Source organism: Python bivittatus, unplaced genomic scaffold (assembly GCF_059951505.1).
Source record: "Python bivittatus isolate LINGU-HERP-01145 unplaced genomic scaffold, Pbiv_v1 ctg000040_np1212, whole genome shotgun sequence".
In the NCBI taxonomy this organism is placed as follows: Eukaryota; Metazoa; Chordata; class Lepidosauria; order Squamata; family Pythonidae; genus Python; species Python bivittatus.
The window spans coordinates 1,771,632-1,787,551 of record NW_028277032.1 but is presented as its reverse complement, the minus strand read 5'-3'; the positions used below and the strand labels follow the sequence as shown (position 1 = coordinate 1,787,551).

The following is a 15,920-nucleotide window of genomic DNA, read 5'->3' as shown; positions in this document are numbered from 1 at the left end:
TCAGAGGAATCTCTCTTCCCATAAAGCTCTCATGGAAGGCGTCCAAACCGTTCTGGCTGTTTTGCCCATCAGGGATTATCACATTGTATCCTGGGGCTAGTTAGGTATGTATAGAAAGTTGGGAAGTGGTTCCCATTCAGTTTCATCTTCTTTGTGGGAAGAAGGGGGAAACTCTGTTCAAAATTCCTGAGAAGTGTTCCCTGTTGGGGTAGTCTCCGAATTCACTCAAAACGTTGTGTTAGTGAAAATTCAGCCCCAGGCAAAAAACAACCCATCTTGGGTAAGAGTTTTACCCTTCCTTCAAAGAGCTGTCCAGCAGGATGGTGCTGAAACTTTTCTTTGTAACAGCAGCCTCCGTATTAGCCTTTCTCAATCCTGTGCCCATAGATGGACTACAAAACCAACAATTCTCAGACAACAGAACCATTGGACATATTGGGAGAGTGCTAATTGCCTTTATGGCTGCAGGGTAGAGTCGTTTAAACTCTCCTTGGGTTTCTTTGTCCCATGATTGTTCTGTTGGCATTCTTAAAATGCTGCCTACTTAACGCCAAAATGCATTTAACGTCACACTGAACGTGCGACCTTTCAAATAAATTAATACCCTGAACACCTTTTTTTGCCACTTGCAAAATGTAAATTTAAAGAGAAAAATCCAATTTAAACCAACAGGCAATCATTGTGCCTGCAGTACCGATCCTCAGAATGATTTGTAGCGCAATAGGATCAAACCGTATTGGACAAGATAAGTTGCAGAGGCGCACGGAGCTTCCAGGAAGGACTTTTCTTCTGTGAAGTTTCAGTCCAAACACTTGGAAGCACTTCCAAACTTCAGGGTGGGGAGGCCACGCTGCTTTGGACCAGCTGACAAATGGGATGGGTGCGCTCGCTCTGCGCACACGCAGAAGGCCTCTTCACGGAGATGAAGAAGCTAGCTGAGGCCGTGAGAAAGATGCACTGGATCAAAATACAGCTCTCAATGGTGGTTGGGATGTAAACTCTCACCACACAGTTCAGACCCGCATCCTGGAGTGAACTGAGTGAATTTCTTCATGGCTTTTTTGAGCAAAATTGGTGGCGGCAGCGGTAAGCATAGATGCTATTCTGAGGGAAATCAGCAGTTTCATAAATATACAGAACTTCATTGGGTTCATACCCACGTGTTTGTGATTATTCTTCTCAGGCACAGGCAGAAGGCTAAAAGTGTTGTTCTCCCTCAGGCAGGATGAAAAATACCTGCAGAAGAAACGTTTTTGCCTTTTTCACATTTTGAGAATTCAGCCACTGATTCTGTACTTCGGGTGATCCAGGTCATCCCATGAAGCCATAGTATGGTTTATCGGTTTGGGCGTAGCATATTATGTGAACACAACAATTGGCTTTTGTTTCCCCATGTGCAGAATTCAGTCTGTTGTGTGAATTCAGCCACTGTGTTGAGATGGTCTAGTGGTACCTCTGCCAAGGGAAAGCATAATAAAGGACCTTAATAGAGCTGATGAGCCATAAACCATGATTAAAAACCACGTTGGCTGACTGCATACAACACACTGTTTCAAAACCAAGTAAGCAGGAGCAAGGGAAGAGGCAGGGTAAAAAAGTCAAGATGGTGGTTTCTGCCACATGATTTGATCCCCACCCCCTTTTTTATCTGCATTATTCATAGCACATAAACAAGAGACAGAGCTTCAATGATGTCACCACCACCATCTTGACTTTTTTGACACGTGGATGACCTGAAGCAAGCCAACATGTGATTTAGCCTATTGCATTAAACCAGGCCTTTCCTAGTTACCTCTATGGGGCTGTTTCTGCTTCTCATTGCTTGTGGCCGGCTGTCAGTTCAACAGAAAGTAGAATGTAGTACTAGAATTCAAGATTTACCAGTTCAGTTGTATTACAACACCATTTTATAGCTCCCCCTGTTAGAAAAATGGTGAAACCAAGAGAATCTGCACATAAAAAACTATCATGTCAAATGAACCTGAGTTAGCACATTTCTCACCCTGATAAGCTATTTGATTTCATTCCAGGAAAAAATTATAATTATCTATCTATCTATCTATCTATCTATCTATCTATCTATCTATCTATCTATCTATCTATCTATCTATCTATCTATCTCAAAGCCATTTTGGAACTACCACAAACCTTGCCACCTCATGTGGAATTTCTAAGGCAAAGTGTTGCAGTTCTCATGCAATCACAGGATTGTGTCCATGATGATCAATCAGTTGCTGTCATGTTCACACCTGCAGGCTTCTTTGTTTTCAGCTGCAAGAGCCTGGTTCTAATTTTTTATATATGAAGATTATTAAGGGCTAACATTTATAGTCCAGACTTGCTCAGTCTTCTCAATAAACATTCCAAAACCAAAGAATAAGTGGAATTTATCTTAAGAATCCCTGATTCAAAGCAGTTTCTGCAAATTCTAGTATAAATGGAACTGTCTGTCTGTGAATCAATCTTTAATTGCCCAAAGTCTTTTGCTATTTACACACTCGATCTGACAAAATCCACAGCTCCAACAATAGATCAAGGTACACTGAAAAAATATATTTTTAGAGAGAAGGAAATTGATTTAGAAATATATTTACTTTTCTTTATTAATTGCATTTTTATTATGCCTTTCCTTTAGGAGTTCAAAGGTAGCATGTGTATGGACCATCCCTTATTTCTCCACACACACAACCCAACAATCTAGTGAGGTAGCTGGGTGGAAAGAGAGAGACTGGCCCACATCATCTTAGTGAGCTCCATGGTTGAGCTGACACTTGAGCCTGGCCCTCACTGAGATGCGGAGGCCCTAGAAAGCGTGCAGAGAAGAGAAACAAAGATGATAAGGGGTCTGGAGGAGAAATCCTGCGAAGAACAGCTAAAGGAACTAGGTATGTTTAGCTTAATGAAGAGAAGACTGAGGGGAGATAGGATAGCCATCTTCCAATACTTGAAGGGCTGCCACAGGGAAGAAGGTGCTGATTTATTCTCCATAGCACCTGAGGGTAGGGCAAGAAGCAATGGGTGGAAGCTTGTCAGAGGGAGATCCAGCCTGGAAATAAGGAGGAATTTCCTGATAGTGAGAACTATTCAGCAGTGAAAGAGCTTGCCTCCCCGAGTTGTGGGTGCTCCATCACTGGAGGTTTTCAAGAAAGATTGGACAACCATTTGTCTGAGATGGTATAAGGACTCCTGCCTTGGGCAGGGGGCTGGACTAGAAGACCTCCAAGGTCCCTTCCAACCCTATGGTTCTATGATTCTATGAGCCCAGCCCAATACCTTGGAATCTTTAAATACTGTACTATAAAAAGAGAGATTTTAATTCCAATTAAAAGAAAAACCCTAAACCACAGTGTTGGTGGAACTGACTGCTTGATTGATCCACCCATCTGCAGGATTGATCAAATTTTGCTAATCTTTTTGGGAGATGGCTGGATCCAATAGTAGAGAGTATATGTAGTTCGGAGTTGAGCTGTTGGGCTCTTGATGTTCTCTAAGCTTGGCTGTTTTCCTGCAGATGTCTTGTTACCTGACTAGGTAACATCATCAATGCATGGGGGAATGTATAGCATCACGCCCTGCCAGTCTTGGTGGGTGTGTGGCTTCCTCAATGGTTCCTTGATAGGGTATTGTTTATCTGGGCCTATTTCATGCTTACTGAATCTGGGTGTTGGCTTCTAGGGGGAATGTGGTCTGGGCTGTTTATTTCCTTCCTTGACTTTTGGTTGTACCTTTTTTACAATGGTATGTAGATGGGGGTTAACTTCACATGTCTGTTGACAGGCTCCATTTTTCTTTCTATCCGTGTGCTTGGACATACATGTCTCTCTTTCTCCCCAGGTGATCCAGCAGCAGAAGAGTGGTCCCAATGGAGTGTCTGTTCCCTCACCTGTGGGCAGGGCACCCAGGTGCGAACACGCTCCTGTGTCTCATCGCCTTATGGGACTCTGTGCAGTGGCTTGCTGCGGGAGACCAGGACGTGCAACAACACTGCCACCTGCCCAGGTAGGTGGAGAGAAAACCGAGAGTGGAGTTTCCTCCTTCCTCTTGCCTTTCTTGCTCTTTCTTTCCTTCATCGTCTTGCGTCACTTCCCGTAGAGTTGCCTGTTGACCATGATTATTGGAAACGCCAATCCAGATCATCACATCCACATGTTCGTAATAAGTCCCCTTGAAGCAGGAGATTGTCCACAAAACACATGGCCTGGTTCCCATTTTGATGTAGCTTTGTACTTGCTTTGGTCTAGCCCCAGAACGTGCCTGCTATAATTCACTCCTCCATTCAGCCCGTTGCTTGTCTCCCCCTTCCTTCGCTCCAAAGTCTGGTTCAGGTCTTGTTCAGAAACAGAAGGAAGTCATTAGGCCTGATTATAGGCCATGACCTGTGGATACTATGGAGAATTAATGAAATAATAATCCCAAGGGCTGTTAATAGTACCTTTGCAGCATGTTTCTAATATGTGCTATTTCATTAAGGAGTTTTCCACTCCTTCGCCTTGTAAGCCCAGGGCCTGCTAGGTGACAGGCGAGAGTGTGTCCCCTTGCCGTTCTGTCCCATCCTCCGCTTTCCAGAACTGCTGATATGGGTTGCATTTTTAACTTAAAGCAACTTTGCTTTGCTGCCTGCTTGAATAAGATGCTGGTACTCCAATTTCTGATCTTGCTTTGTCCATCTGGACTCTGCAGCAAGTGCCAACCAATTTCTGCCTTGTGGTCTCCACGCTATGCTGAGCTTTTTTCAAAGGTTCTTTTAATGAAAGATAAATTAGAAAAGTGGATTGCTCCAAAACCAAGTGCCAAACTCCAGCACTATCTTTGTTTCCAAGAATGCTCTGAGCTGCATCGGCCTCACAGAGAACGTAAATGGTGCTTGAATGAATGAATGAATATTTTTATTATGGTCACTGACCAGAATTGCAAACAAAAACACATTAAAAATAGAAATAAAGTAAAAAAAAACAAGATAAAATATTACACTTGATGGTGAGTTCATCAGTGGATAATAAAAGTCAGCCTAATTTTACAGGCAGTATAACAAAATTTAGCTATGTTCAAGGAGACTGAACCATACTGATCTGATAATAGGAATTGCACATAAAAAAGATGAGAATTTCCTGGGTGTTTTACCAAGTAAGGAGTCATAAGGTGGGTCCTTGAGTCCTTATAGAGGGCACAGTATAGCAGGACAAGAAACTACAGCCCCTTGTCCACAGGGATACAGCCTCAGCTCATAAGGGACTTTTTTGCATCAGCCCTCCAAAACTGCTGTGGGGAAAGCATTGAAGCATGCTAAAGTTAGTGCTTTCCAGAATTTGGAAACAGTTATGTGGTCTACGTATCTTGCTGGCTTGTAAAAAGAGGCTTGACAGCTCAGAAAAACGTTCTTAGGTAGAACACACTGGTCCTGGCGGGCTTCAAGATCTTTGATACGTTGTTTAAATGCACGCTCATAACCCATCATTAGGAATGCCTCCCTGGAGAAGCCAAGATGTTGAAGTGTTTGTGAGATTGTACTGAGCCGTATTGATTTGTAATTGTCCTCAGTAAGGAAAGAACCCAGACCTGTGGGAAAGAATGGTAGCTTCAACCAATGTGTTATGATACAGGCCCATGCACCCGTTTCAACTTTAGACAGCCCTGCCTCCTTCCTTAATACTACACAAGGGGCTACCTGGAACAGAGCCTTTAGGAATTTAGATTGGACCCTTTCCAGGGGAGTAAAAGAAGGGTGGGCACCAAAAAGTCGTTGTGCATGAGTCTTAGCTGAACATAGCTTCGGTGCTGCTGGGATATGCCATGCTCCTCTGGTGAAGTGAAAAGATTGAATTGCAGCCCCTGTTTTTTGAGCATTTTGTATGGTGTAATTTTGGTGTGCACTGCGTTTGGTGGAGTTGTGGAAAACCATGTCCAAATATTTAAAAGATGTCACTTGTTCAATACTCTGGCCGTTGATCCTCCAGGCATGCAGTTTAGGACTCTTTGCAAAGATCAGGATCTTAGTTTTATTAGAGTTGATTTCAAGGGCTTCCTCAGCATTCAGAGCTCGTTTCAGTCCAAGTAAATGGTGCTTTGTAAAAAAAATTCTCTACCTATCCTGAAAAAAATGCAACAGTAGATTGGAAGCATCCTGGGAAGCTAGGAAATGTCATAGCGAGCAATCTTCCCAGTTTGGTTTCTGGGAAATGGGCGATTTGTGATTGACTATATCCCCCACGGCCCCCATTCAGGAAGTAGATACATATATACACACCCCAATACATTTATGAATATATAGAAAGAATCTATAAATTTGAAGATTCTAATAATAGGATAGCTCTGTCGTTTAAGTGTTCAAATGTCTTATCTGGAATTGAATAATATGTTCAGCTTACATGTGATTCCTGGCTCCCTGAGGCTGAATCGGTTAACTAGTGCTTTTAGGGTTGGAAATCCAGCAGGGAGTTTGTAAAAGTACTTGTAAAAGCAGCTTTAGTTTAAAGGGAATAGAGTTCTTAGTAGTAGTCAAAGTCCATAGGCCAAGTCGGTATTCCATAAAAGGAAGGAAGGAAGGAAGGAAGGAAGGAAGGAAGGAAGGAAGGAAGGAAGGAAGGAAGGAAGGGAGGGAGGGAGGGAGGGAGGGAGGGAGGGAGGGAGGGAGGGAGGGAGGAGGAGAGGACATACCAAGTTAGGTGATCATAGACAGTTGTTTAGGTGGAGTATCTTGGAAAATTCTCAACCTCTGTTAGAGCACAGCTGGACCTGATCTGTCCTGATTTCTAGCATCAGGCTGCTCTCAGATTAGACTGGCCTTGCCAGAAGTGCCTCTAGGCCTACAAGCACTTCTTGGCTTCCTTGCTCCCTGGTTGCCTACAGAGAGACAATAAGGTTCCTGTTGGCTAGGTGGATGTCAGTTCTCCAAGGTTGTCCAGCTCAGGAAATAGCCTCCATAAGAAGATTAGAACTAAGTTTTATTGAGATAGGCTATATGAAAAGACTCTTGCAAGTCTGCCTGTGTTTTTCCTCCCTTCCCTCTTATACCCTAGTGAGTCAGGGAGGAGGCGGCCTGAGCCTCTTACTTACACTGCCTCCTCTCCTGGGGATTCTGCTCTTTTTATTTTGTAACAGCTTCTGAATATTTCCCTCAAGGCTGTCTCTGTGGCTCCGTACAGTGGATAAGACTCTGGCAAAAAGTGCGGATCACAAAACCCAGGAGAGATGGATTCTGATACCTGTCCATCACTGTTTCTGGGGCCACCTCATTCATTTCCTTGTCTTGGTCCTCTTCCATCTTTAAGGAGGACTTTTCAGCCAGGACACAACAATACTTGGGGAACTTTAGATCAAAGATGGGCAGGTTGGGCCCTATAGGCTACCTATATCCTCTAAACCCCTTCAGTGCCCTTTGAACGCCAGGAGATGTCCTTTAAATAATGTGCAAAACTCATTTTATGTTTAACACATAACTTCCCTCCCGCAGCCTAGTTGAGTGACATCACTGTTTCATCACTTCGCCCCACCAACACTTAAAAAAAATGTATAAATATTTTCATCTTCTATTTTAGATAGTAAGGAGGTTGCCCCACTGAAAGTCAGATCTTGTTTATACAGTTTGAGAAATAGTCTTCCATTATTGAAATAATCTGCTTTCCCACAGATTGGGCTTCCAGTCTCGAAGCTCAGACACACAGAGACAGAAGATCAAGGACATATCCTTCCAATTAGATAAGATTAAATTTGTACCCCATATACCTTGTACAATATTTATTGCTCATTAATTGATAACTGAGAACTTTAAGTGCACTGTTGACCTTCAGTAATAGAGTTGTAGAAGACTTCATTCTCTGTATAACCTCTTTTATCTTGCATGATGAGCTTTAATTCAATTCTTTTCCTGTAGCTATCACCTAAGCATGCTGGAAATTTTCTGTAGCTATTGTCTAACCAAGATTTCATTATGAATTCTTCATGTAACCCTTCCCAGTGGAGAATCCTCCTGATATCTTGGAACAGAAGTTCTCAAAGCCACTTTCTTCCCACTGCATCACTCACCGCTATATTTTCCCCATTCTCTTGTTTTTCGTCAATTGAAATCAGTGGTGCAGTACACAAGAGTGTGAGGAGAAGCCTCAAATGCTGGAATAACACTTTGGCTTACATTTCAACCGATTAGTGCCTCAAATGAAACATACTGAACCAGAGACTTAGCAAGGTAACGGGCTTTGCACAAACAAACTTAGCAGCTTCGTCTACACAAGGTGCAGAAATTGATTGGCTTTCTCCTTTGCTAGGACTCTTGTTTAGATGTGGCTGTTGTTTTAGTATGTTGTATAAACCAGCCTCTTTGAATAGTCCATGATTAAATGCATTGGGCCAAGCCTGCAAATGATTTAATTGAGCAGCCAGGTAAAGTGTGCTGAGTTCCCGCAATACTTTCCTGACTTAATCATACTTCTTCATCTGCTTCAGTTTTTTTTTGGGGGGGGGGGGATTATTCTCAGTGTGCTTGAGAATTTCTTTTAGATTCCTTGGGGTAGAATTTCGAGTTTGCTTTCTTGTTGGAGGTGGGGGAGGACACATTGTGCAGTGAAAGACAGGACATTTGCACATATCCCTTTGACCTCTTGTAACTAAACCAGAAGAGGAACACAACATTCCACCCAGAAGGATTTCTCCAAAAGCTTTCTCTCCTTTGAAGGACACATTGAAAGCTTTCTTTTCTCTGAAATTCTTTTTTCTTTTGAGGGAAAATTCTAAAATAAATGTGCTGGTAGAAAAAGAAAATGCAGGCTATTTTTTTCCCCCTTGATGGTTTTACATTCAGTTGCTCTTCAATTGACTTTTTGTGACAAGACCCTGAGCAAAGTAAATTGACAATTTCTCTGCAGCCTTCCTAGCAAATTAATGGTTCTCGTGGAATGCGTGGCAGGGGCTAAGTCATGCTTATCCTCAGGGAAGTGTTCCTAGGACCATCGCTTTCAAGCCAATGGAGGTAGGAAACTAGCAGTGGGGCTAGAGGAGAAGGAGGCATGGCCCTCCTCTCACTGTTTTCTCATCTAGTCCCTGACAGCTCAGGAGAGAAAATTCAAGATAAACTTATGCTAGAGAAGAGTTTGAAGTTGGGCAAATAGGCATAATGGAAGAAGTAAATATTCATCTTCTGCATGGCTATTCCCAGTCCCCAGCTTTTTAGTTCCAGCAGTAAACCACACACCTACCTTTTAGTCATAGATCTCCTGCAAACATGCAGTTGGACTGGCATTCAGCATCTTCTGGTTTGCCTGGGGGAGGAACTGCAAGGACTTACTTCCCACCGAATCCCACGCACGGAGCAGACATGCATAGCATTGCATTGTTCAATGTGATTCAATCAGGTTCAAAAGAGAATGTCAAGGCAATTTATCAGATTCAGACTTCTAGCAGCTTGGAGGCCCAGACTTTCTAGGAATCACAGATCTCATGATTTCTTTAAGGAGAAGAGGACTCACGACCTCAGCATGGAAAGCTGAGTTCTGAAAATCTCAACCATCCTCAGAAAAGTCTTCCTCTGGATTGGCTGGGACCACAGCTCTTAAAGGGGTGTTCAGTGCTGCATTTGGAAAGCTTTCTTTTCCCTGAAATTCTTTGCTCTTGTGAAAGAAAATTCTAAAATGACTTTTGGAGGAACACTTGCTTGAAGATGACATGTACGCTTGAATTTTCCTGCGAGGATTGTCGCTTTCAAATGTGCTCTGTTCTGTAATACTTAAAGCTCATCACTTTTAACAACTCAAATCATGAAAAATGATTTCAGGGGCAACTGTACCCAGTTATTTGCAAGTAGCAAGGTCAAAGTGCCTTCACATTGACTTTAACTCATTCTGACATGGGAATAATGTAGAAGGGGTTCCCCTTTGCCATGTTCTGGGACAGGAGTATCTATAGGATCGGTATCACTGAATTAAGCATGTGTTAGGGGAGGGTTGTACCTATTTATTAAAATGTATTAACCTGCTGCCTACTGAGTTTTCTCTGCAATTTGTAATTAAACATCCAAATTAAAGGCAATAATTAAAGATAATTAAAATCAGGAATTACAAGTATTTTTTGAAAGATGCATTTTTAGGTTGTGTAGTTGTTAAGGTAGATTCTCATGGAGAATGTGGTCGCTAAGAGATGATGCCAACTTGATGGCACATAAACATTAGACTAGGATGAGGAAGACCCAGGTTTAGGTGCCCCTGCAGTCATGGAAGCTCGCAGGTGACTTTGGGCCAGTCACTGTCTCTTAGCCTGGCTTGCTTCACAGGGTTAATGCTGTGGGAATAAACAAGGGAAGATTCCTGCCTAAACTGCCTTGAAAAGGCAAAATATAAATCCAAAGAATAAATGTTGTTGCCAGGATGACTACATAGATACGTCCATGAAGTGGTTAGGGGTCAAGCTGGAGTGGAGGACATATTTTTTAAAACACACGCACACACCTGCAAGAGGAAACAGTGTAAATTGCCCAGAGTCACTATCGTGAAATGGGCAATTGTATAAATTGCGCAAATAAATAAATAGTGGTGAAGGCTCCAGGCTAGAAACTAGGAGATGGTGAGTTCTAGTCCTGCCTTGGGCAGGAAAGCCAGCTGGGTGACTCTGGGCCAGTCCCTCTCTCTCAGCCCAGCCCACCTCTCAAGTTGTTGTTGTGGGGGAAAGAGGAGGAGGAAGGAGGATTAGGTATATTCGCCGCCTTGAGTTATTCATAAAAAGAATAAAGGTGGGATTTAACTCCCCCCCCCCCCAGAAAAAGACGTTGTCATCATTCACTCTGCATCAATCGCGGCATTCTAAGTGGCATGAACGCACGATATTTCTCTGCAGAGAAAGCCATTCAAGGTATCACAGTGTGTCTCTGAGGGTTCTGTAATCGAACTCTGGGAGAACGGAGAAGATATGTTTCAGCCGCTCCAAACTCCAAACAACTCAGCAGGCCGGTAGTTTGCAGATGCAATACATGCTGGAAAAATGGCTTTTTTACTGCATGCTGTTTCCACGGCGTAAGCCTTCAAATGGGCTGCCCGCTGTGCCTTATCGGATTTGAGCTGAGTCCTCCTCCATTTGCTCCCTGTCATCTACCTTACCACTTTTTTTTTAAAAAAAATATATTTTATTGAAGTTTTGCATATATAAAAGCGAATGCAAAACTCAAAAGATGGACAAAGGAAAAAGAAAAAAAAAGAGAAATATTAAGAGAGAGACAAAGAAAGAGGAAAGAAAGAGATATGAAAAGTCAACCCCCCCCCAACAAGTATAAGCATTTACAGTAACTTCACGCCTTCTCTAATATTACAGGGAAAAAAACCCTCTTCTTCCCATATCTCATCCCTAAACAATAGCCAAATTATAAAAAAAGTATTCATCAATCGATCTTAGTCAGCAAAAGCATTAAGAGTACCAGTAATAATAAACTATGTATTTTCAGCTTAAACAAATAATTCTATTTTGCATGTTAACTTACAACTTTTTCTAATAATAAAGCATAAAAGATCTATCCCCATAAGCATAAGGAATAGCAATAATAGTAACATGTATGTGTTAAACTAAATCAAATAAATCCCTTTTACATCGATAAATCATCATCTTACAACCTTGGTTAGGAAAAAAAAAAAACCCAAATCAGAACTTATACAATTGAACCCTAATGACTTTGAACTCCCCTTTTTTAAGAGGCTCAATCTTCAGTCGCTTCTTCAAATAAGGTCCCAGATAATAATCTCTTATCATTTTCTCCCTGTCTGTTTTCAGAAACAACTTCAGAGATTTAGTGTCTCCCTTCTGTGGATCCAGAGTAAAATAACTCTCAAAGTCACTCTTCTGATTTATGATCTGGAGATCCCCTTTAATTATTAAAACATCAACCGGGAAAGTTTGTATATCCATTACACCTTCTTTCTCTTTGTAGTAAAGCATTTCTAAATCCATTTTGACATCCGCAGCATCTTTTTCCATATCTCTTTTATACTCCGGCAATTTTTTAAAGTCCATTTTAAAATCCCTATTCAAATCATCATCACTTTCTGTTTTATCTAGTGGAATCTTTTCTTTTTCTATAAACTTTAAGAACAGGTCCTGAACACATTGTTCCCAAACAAATCTAAAGTCTTCTATAGTAAGACAATATTCCTCCACTATGTTAACAAGTGTCTTTTCTTTTAATTGCTCTCTGGTTCCCTCTAGTTAACCTTCAAAGCCCAGTCTTATCTTCTGTTTATTTTCAGAATGGAAATTTTCCCACCATAAAGTTTCTTACACTTAATTCCAAAATCATCAGCTACATTTTTATAAAATGCAAAACAATCCATAAAAACTATTCTTTCAGATCCATTTGGCCCTTTAACTGTCCACAGTCAATATTCTTGGCTCACTTTCGCTGATTTTTAATTTTTTCTTTTTAATCTTAAGACTTACTTAAATCTTCTTTCTTCCAGGATAGAAGGAAATTCTCCTGGTGTGCAGCAAGGTTTTTAATTTCCAAATAAAGCAGTAATAAGTAGTTTTCAATAGTAATTAAAAGAGGTAGTAAAAGCAAATCTTTTGAAAGCTCCACACTGCAGCTTGGGCTTGAAGTTTCCTGCAACTCTCATAGTGTTCAACCTGCTGGGGGTTGCAAATTTGCAATCTCTTCAAAGGGAGCCTCTGTAAGGAGTGCTTGTGGGTGATCCAGACATCCCCTTGTTCCAGAGATGGTTCCAAAGAGCCAGACCTTTCGTCGGCTCCTCTTAACTGTCACGGCCATTGACTCTGCAAAAATGGAGCCATCCTCAATCTGCCATTACTCCCCCGGAAGCCATCTACCTCATCGCTTCAGTTCCCATCCTTTGCACATTATCTTTGATCAGTTAGTGAAGGACCATTAAAGTCAGTGTGTGGTCTCCTGTGATAGAGAGTTTGAGGCTTTAGGTTAGGTCACTTAGAGGGGGCCATCTCTGAAACAAGTTTAAGAGAACACCTGGGAAGAATTGGAGGGCTGTATAGAAAGTTTTTAATGCCAGGTATTAATCGGGGCATCAGAATCACCTACAAGATCAACAAGGAATTCCCCCAAGTCCTCTTAGAATCCAAATAGCATTTTCAGGAAGCCACCCTAGTAGGTTCACTGTCCCAAAAGAGGAGAGGTGTAGCCAGTGATTCAACCTTCACTAGATGGTGATTCATCCTCGAAGAGAGAAACTAGGTGTCCTTTAACCACACAACACATTTCTGATCAGAACAAAAAGTCAAATTGGTCATATGACCAGAATCATTCCTTAGTAGGGCTGTGCATAGTCCAAATTCAAAGGGGGAAAAGTGGAGCACTTACGGGCACTCTTATGTTTTTTTGGCAACTGCACAACAGAGCTGTACCATTTCCTGGGCTCCCATGGCTCCTATGTTTGATTTACAGAAGTTCTGGCAAGTAACGTCTGTGTGTCGACCATCTTCCTCTGATTTTTTCCCCTTTGGAATTTGGATCACTGTACAGCACCACCAAACTAGGTTAGGCCTTGATGCTGCTCTGAATTCCTGAGCCATTCCAGTCAAACCAGCCCCAAAGTGATTATTGAAGTCACCCATAACTATCATCTCCAAGACGGGCTAAAAATTCCATTGGTAGAGAGGTGGATGCTACCTTAACAGAATCCCCACCATGTTCTTGGTCCCAAAACTGAGCACCGCCATTCAAAAGAACTGGTTCTCTCACAGATACGGTAACCTGGTGAGGAGCTACGGATCACATCTGTGAAAGGAATTCACACCTTCCTAAAGAGGAGGGAGGCCTTCATCTGTTAGTGAAGTGTTTGGTCTTCTGAGGGAGGGAGTTCAGAGTTTTCGATGAGGCCACTGAGAAGGCCATTCTGAGCTTTTTAGACCACTTTTCAAGGACCCCTTTATCTCCCTCCTGTGTTAAAATCATGCTGGTCTCTGCAAGCCGTGAAAAGCTGTTAGTAGCTTGATTTTTTTTTAAATGGAAGAGTTTGCCAATGATTAGTAGTCTAAGCTCAGGATGGCTAATCAATGTTAGAACACCAATGGATTGCCAAGCCTGATTCCTGCCTGAAAGCATCAAATGGAGCTGAATTTGCAGGCATTCATAAGGGCATTGTGAGAGACGTGTATTTTTGACACCTTTTTTCGTGACATCCATGTCATTGGGATTCATCAAAGTCTACATTTCCCCAAATTTCTCATCAGCATGCTGTGAGCAAATTATTCTTTTTGAACCCAGTCTTCAATTTCCTCTCATGGATGAATGGATAACAAATTGAGAGGCGTTGTTTGGAGGAACAGTTTGCTGAGGATTTGGGGGAAAATGATTCACAAATGCATGCAATTGGCATGTCATCAAAGAGTAAAGTAAGAAACATTACTGCCCCAGAGGCTCCTATAGGCATCCTGGTACCTTCCCTTTATGAGACCTGATTGGAAATCAGAAAATGGCAAGCTGGTTTTCACTGTTTCACCACAAATGATTCACCCAGGGCTGTAGGCCAAAAGGTGGTTGGTTTGACTGAGGATAATGCAACTGCAGTGTGTAGCACAAGCCAGCTGGTTGTGGCTTAGTGAATCATGTTGAAGCAAACTATGGCTTAGCTCAGTTGGAACACAAGTCACATCTTTGGACATACTATTAAAAACAGTCACAAATGGAGGAAAAAGAACCAAATTGTTTTTGGGCAAGCCTCATGATACATGCCAAATCTGGAGTATTTTTAATCTCATTGTACTCTTCATGGAGTAATTACCCTGCCTTGGACTCAGCGCAAGTTCCACTTAGCGTCCTGAGGTGAAGAAGTTATGGCCATCCTCAAGCCAGCAGTTATTCAGGTGTGCCTCAACTGTTAATCTGTCAAACGTCTGAGTCCCTTGAGAAATTGAGAGATCAGAATTTAAAAAACAAAACAAGGCAAAAACAGGACAGAACAGAACAGGATAGCTCTCTAGCAAAGCTGGCATAATTTTAGAAGATATAGCCAGATATTGTCAGATTTCAGTAGAGACGAAATAGGGAATACTTTAGATAAGAGATTAGAGTAAAAAACATTTGGCTTAAGTGCTAATGAAATACAGGTGAAAGTTGAGTAGAAAACAGCCTAGCCATTTTCCAGATGATCACCCTGGAAGAATCTAATCTTTCTTGATGGTTGGAAACTTCAGCAGCATTTTCCAGAACAAACCCACATGCCATCCCTCAAATCTCCAGAATGTCCTCCTTTATCATATTCTTTGGATAGTGAGAGATGTGCGTTGGGTAACAATGGAGAAGTCCATTGAGTGTTAATTTGCTCAAATGGGAAATTTCTGGAAAAGTGTAAAAAATAAAACCAGAAAGATAGAGCAAAAAAGAAAAAAAACAACAGACAGACAAACCACACAACCTTAAGCTTGTCAGATTCAGCCGTAAGCTGAAAGTTACAAAGCTAACCTTCAAGGTCATTTGATTCTCCCAAGTTCTCTGGCTGAAATTATGTTACAAATAAGAAAGACTGCTTTGTTTGAATGGGAGGGAACACCTGGAGTTTTGAGGGCATGTAGCAGAGGCTCTCAAATAATGACTGAGCATTTGCCACATACCTGGTGAAGGGCATGGCCGGATACATAAAACCTACATCTCGTGAAGATACTCCCTGTGTAATGGAATGTGAGAATGACTTTGGGAGATGGGGTGGTGGCGGTGGAAAAGATGCTGCTAAGGGAACAATCAGATAAAAGGGGGAGGAGCCCACAACTGAGTAACAGGCAGAGGAAGAAGCTTAGAAAGGACCTGCCCTAACTCCTCAGGCCGTAAATAGGGAGGGCGGGAGATTTGTACTTTCAGACTTGCAAGATTCTGTTAATGTAGCCTTACAATAAAGTAGAATTAGCTCATCTAGTCGTGGTTCCTGTCTGGTTTACCTGGCAGGGCTGACACCCTGCCACTTGCTTTAGCCCCCCAGGAGGCTCTC

General features: G+C 42.0%; 1 protein-coding gene across 1 annotated transcript in view; it reads left to right on the top strand.

Annotated features, from left to right (window-relative positions):
* The window catches only part of ADGRB2 (adhesion G protein-coupled receptor B2), a 143,013-nt gene that overhangs the window by 33,806 nt on the left and 93,287 nt on the right, over positions 1–15,920 (top strand). The window contains exon 3 of the mRNA XM_088153494.1: positions 3,835–3,999. Coding sequence (XP_088009620.1) covers positions 3,835–3,999 — 165 coding nt within the window. The remainder of the gene's footprint in view (positions 1–3,834; positions 4,000–15,920) is intronic.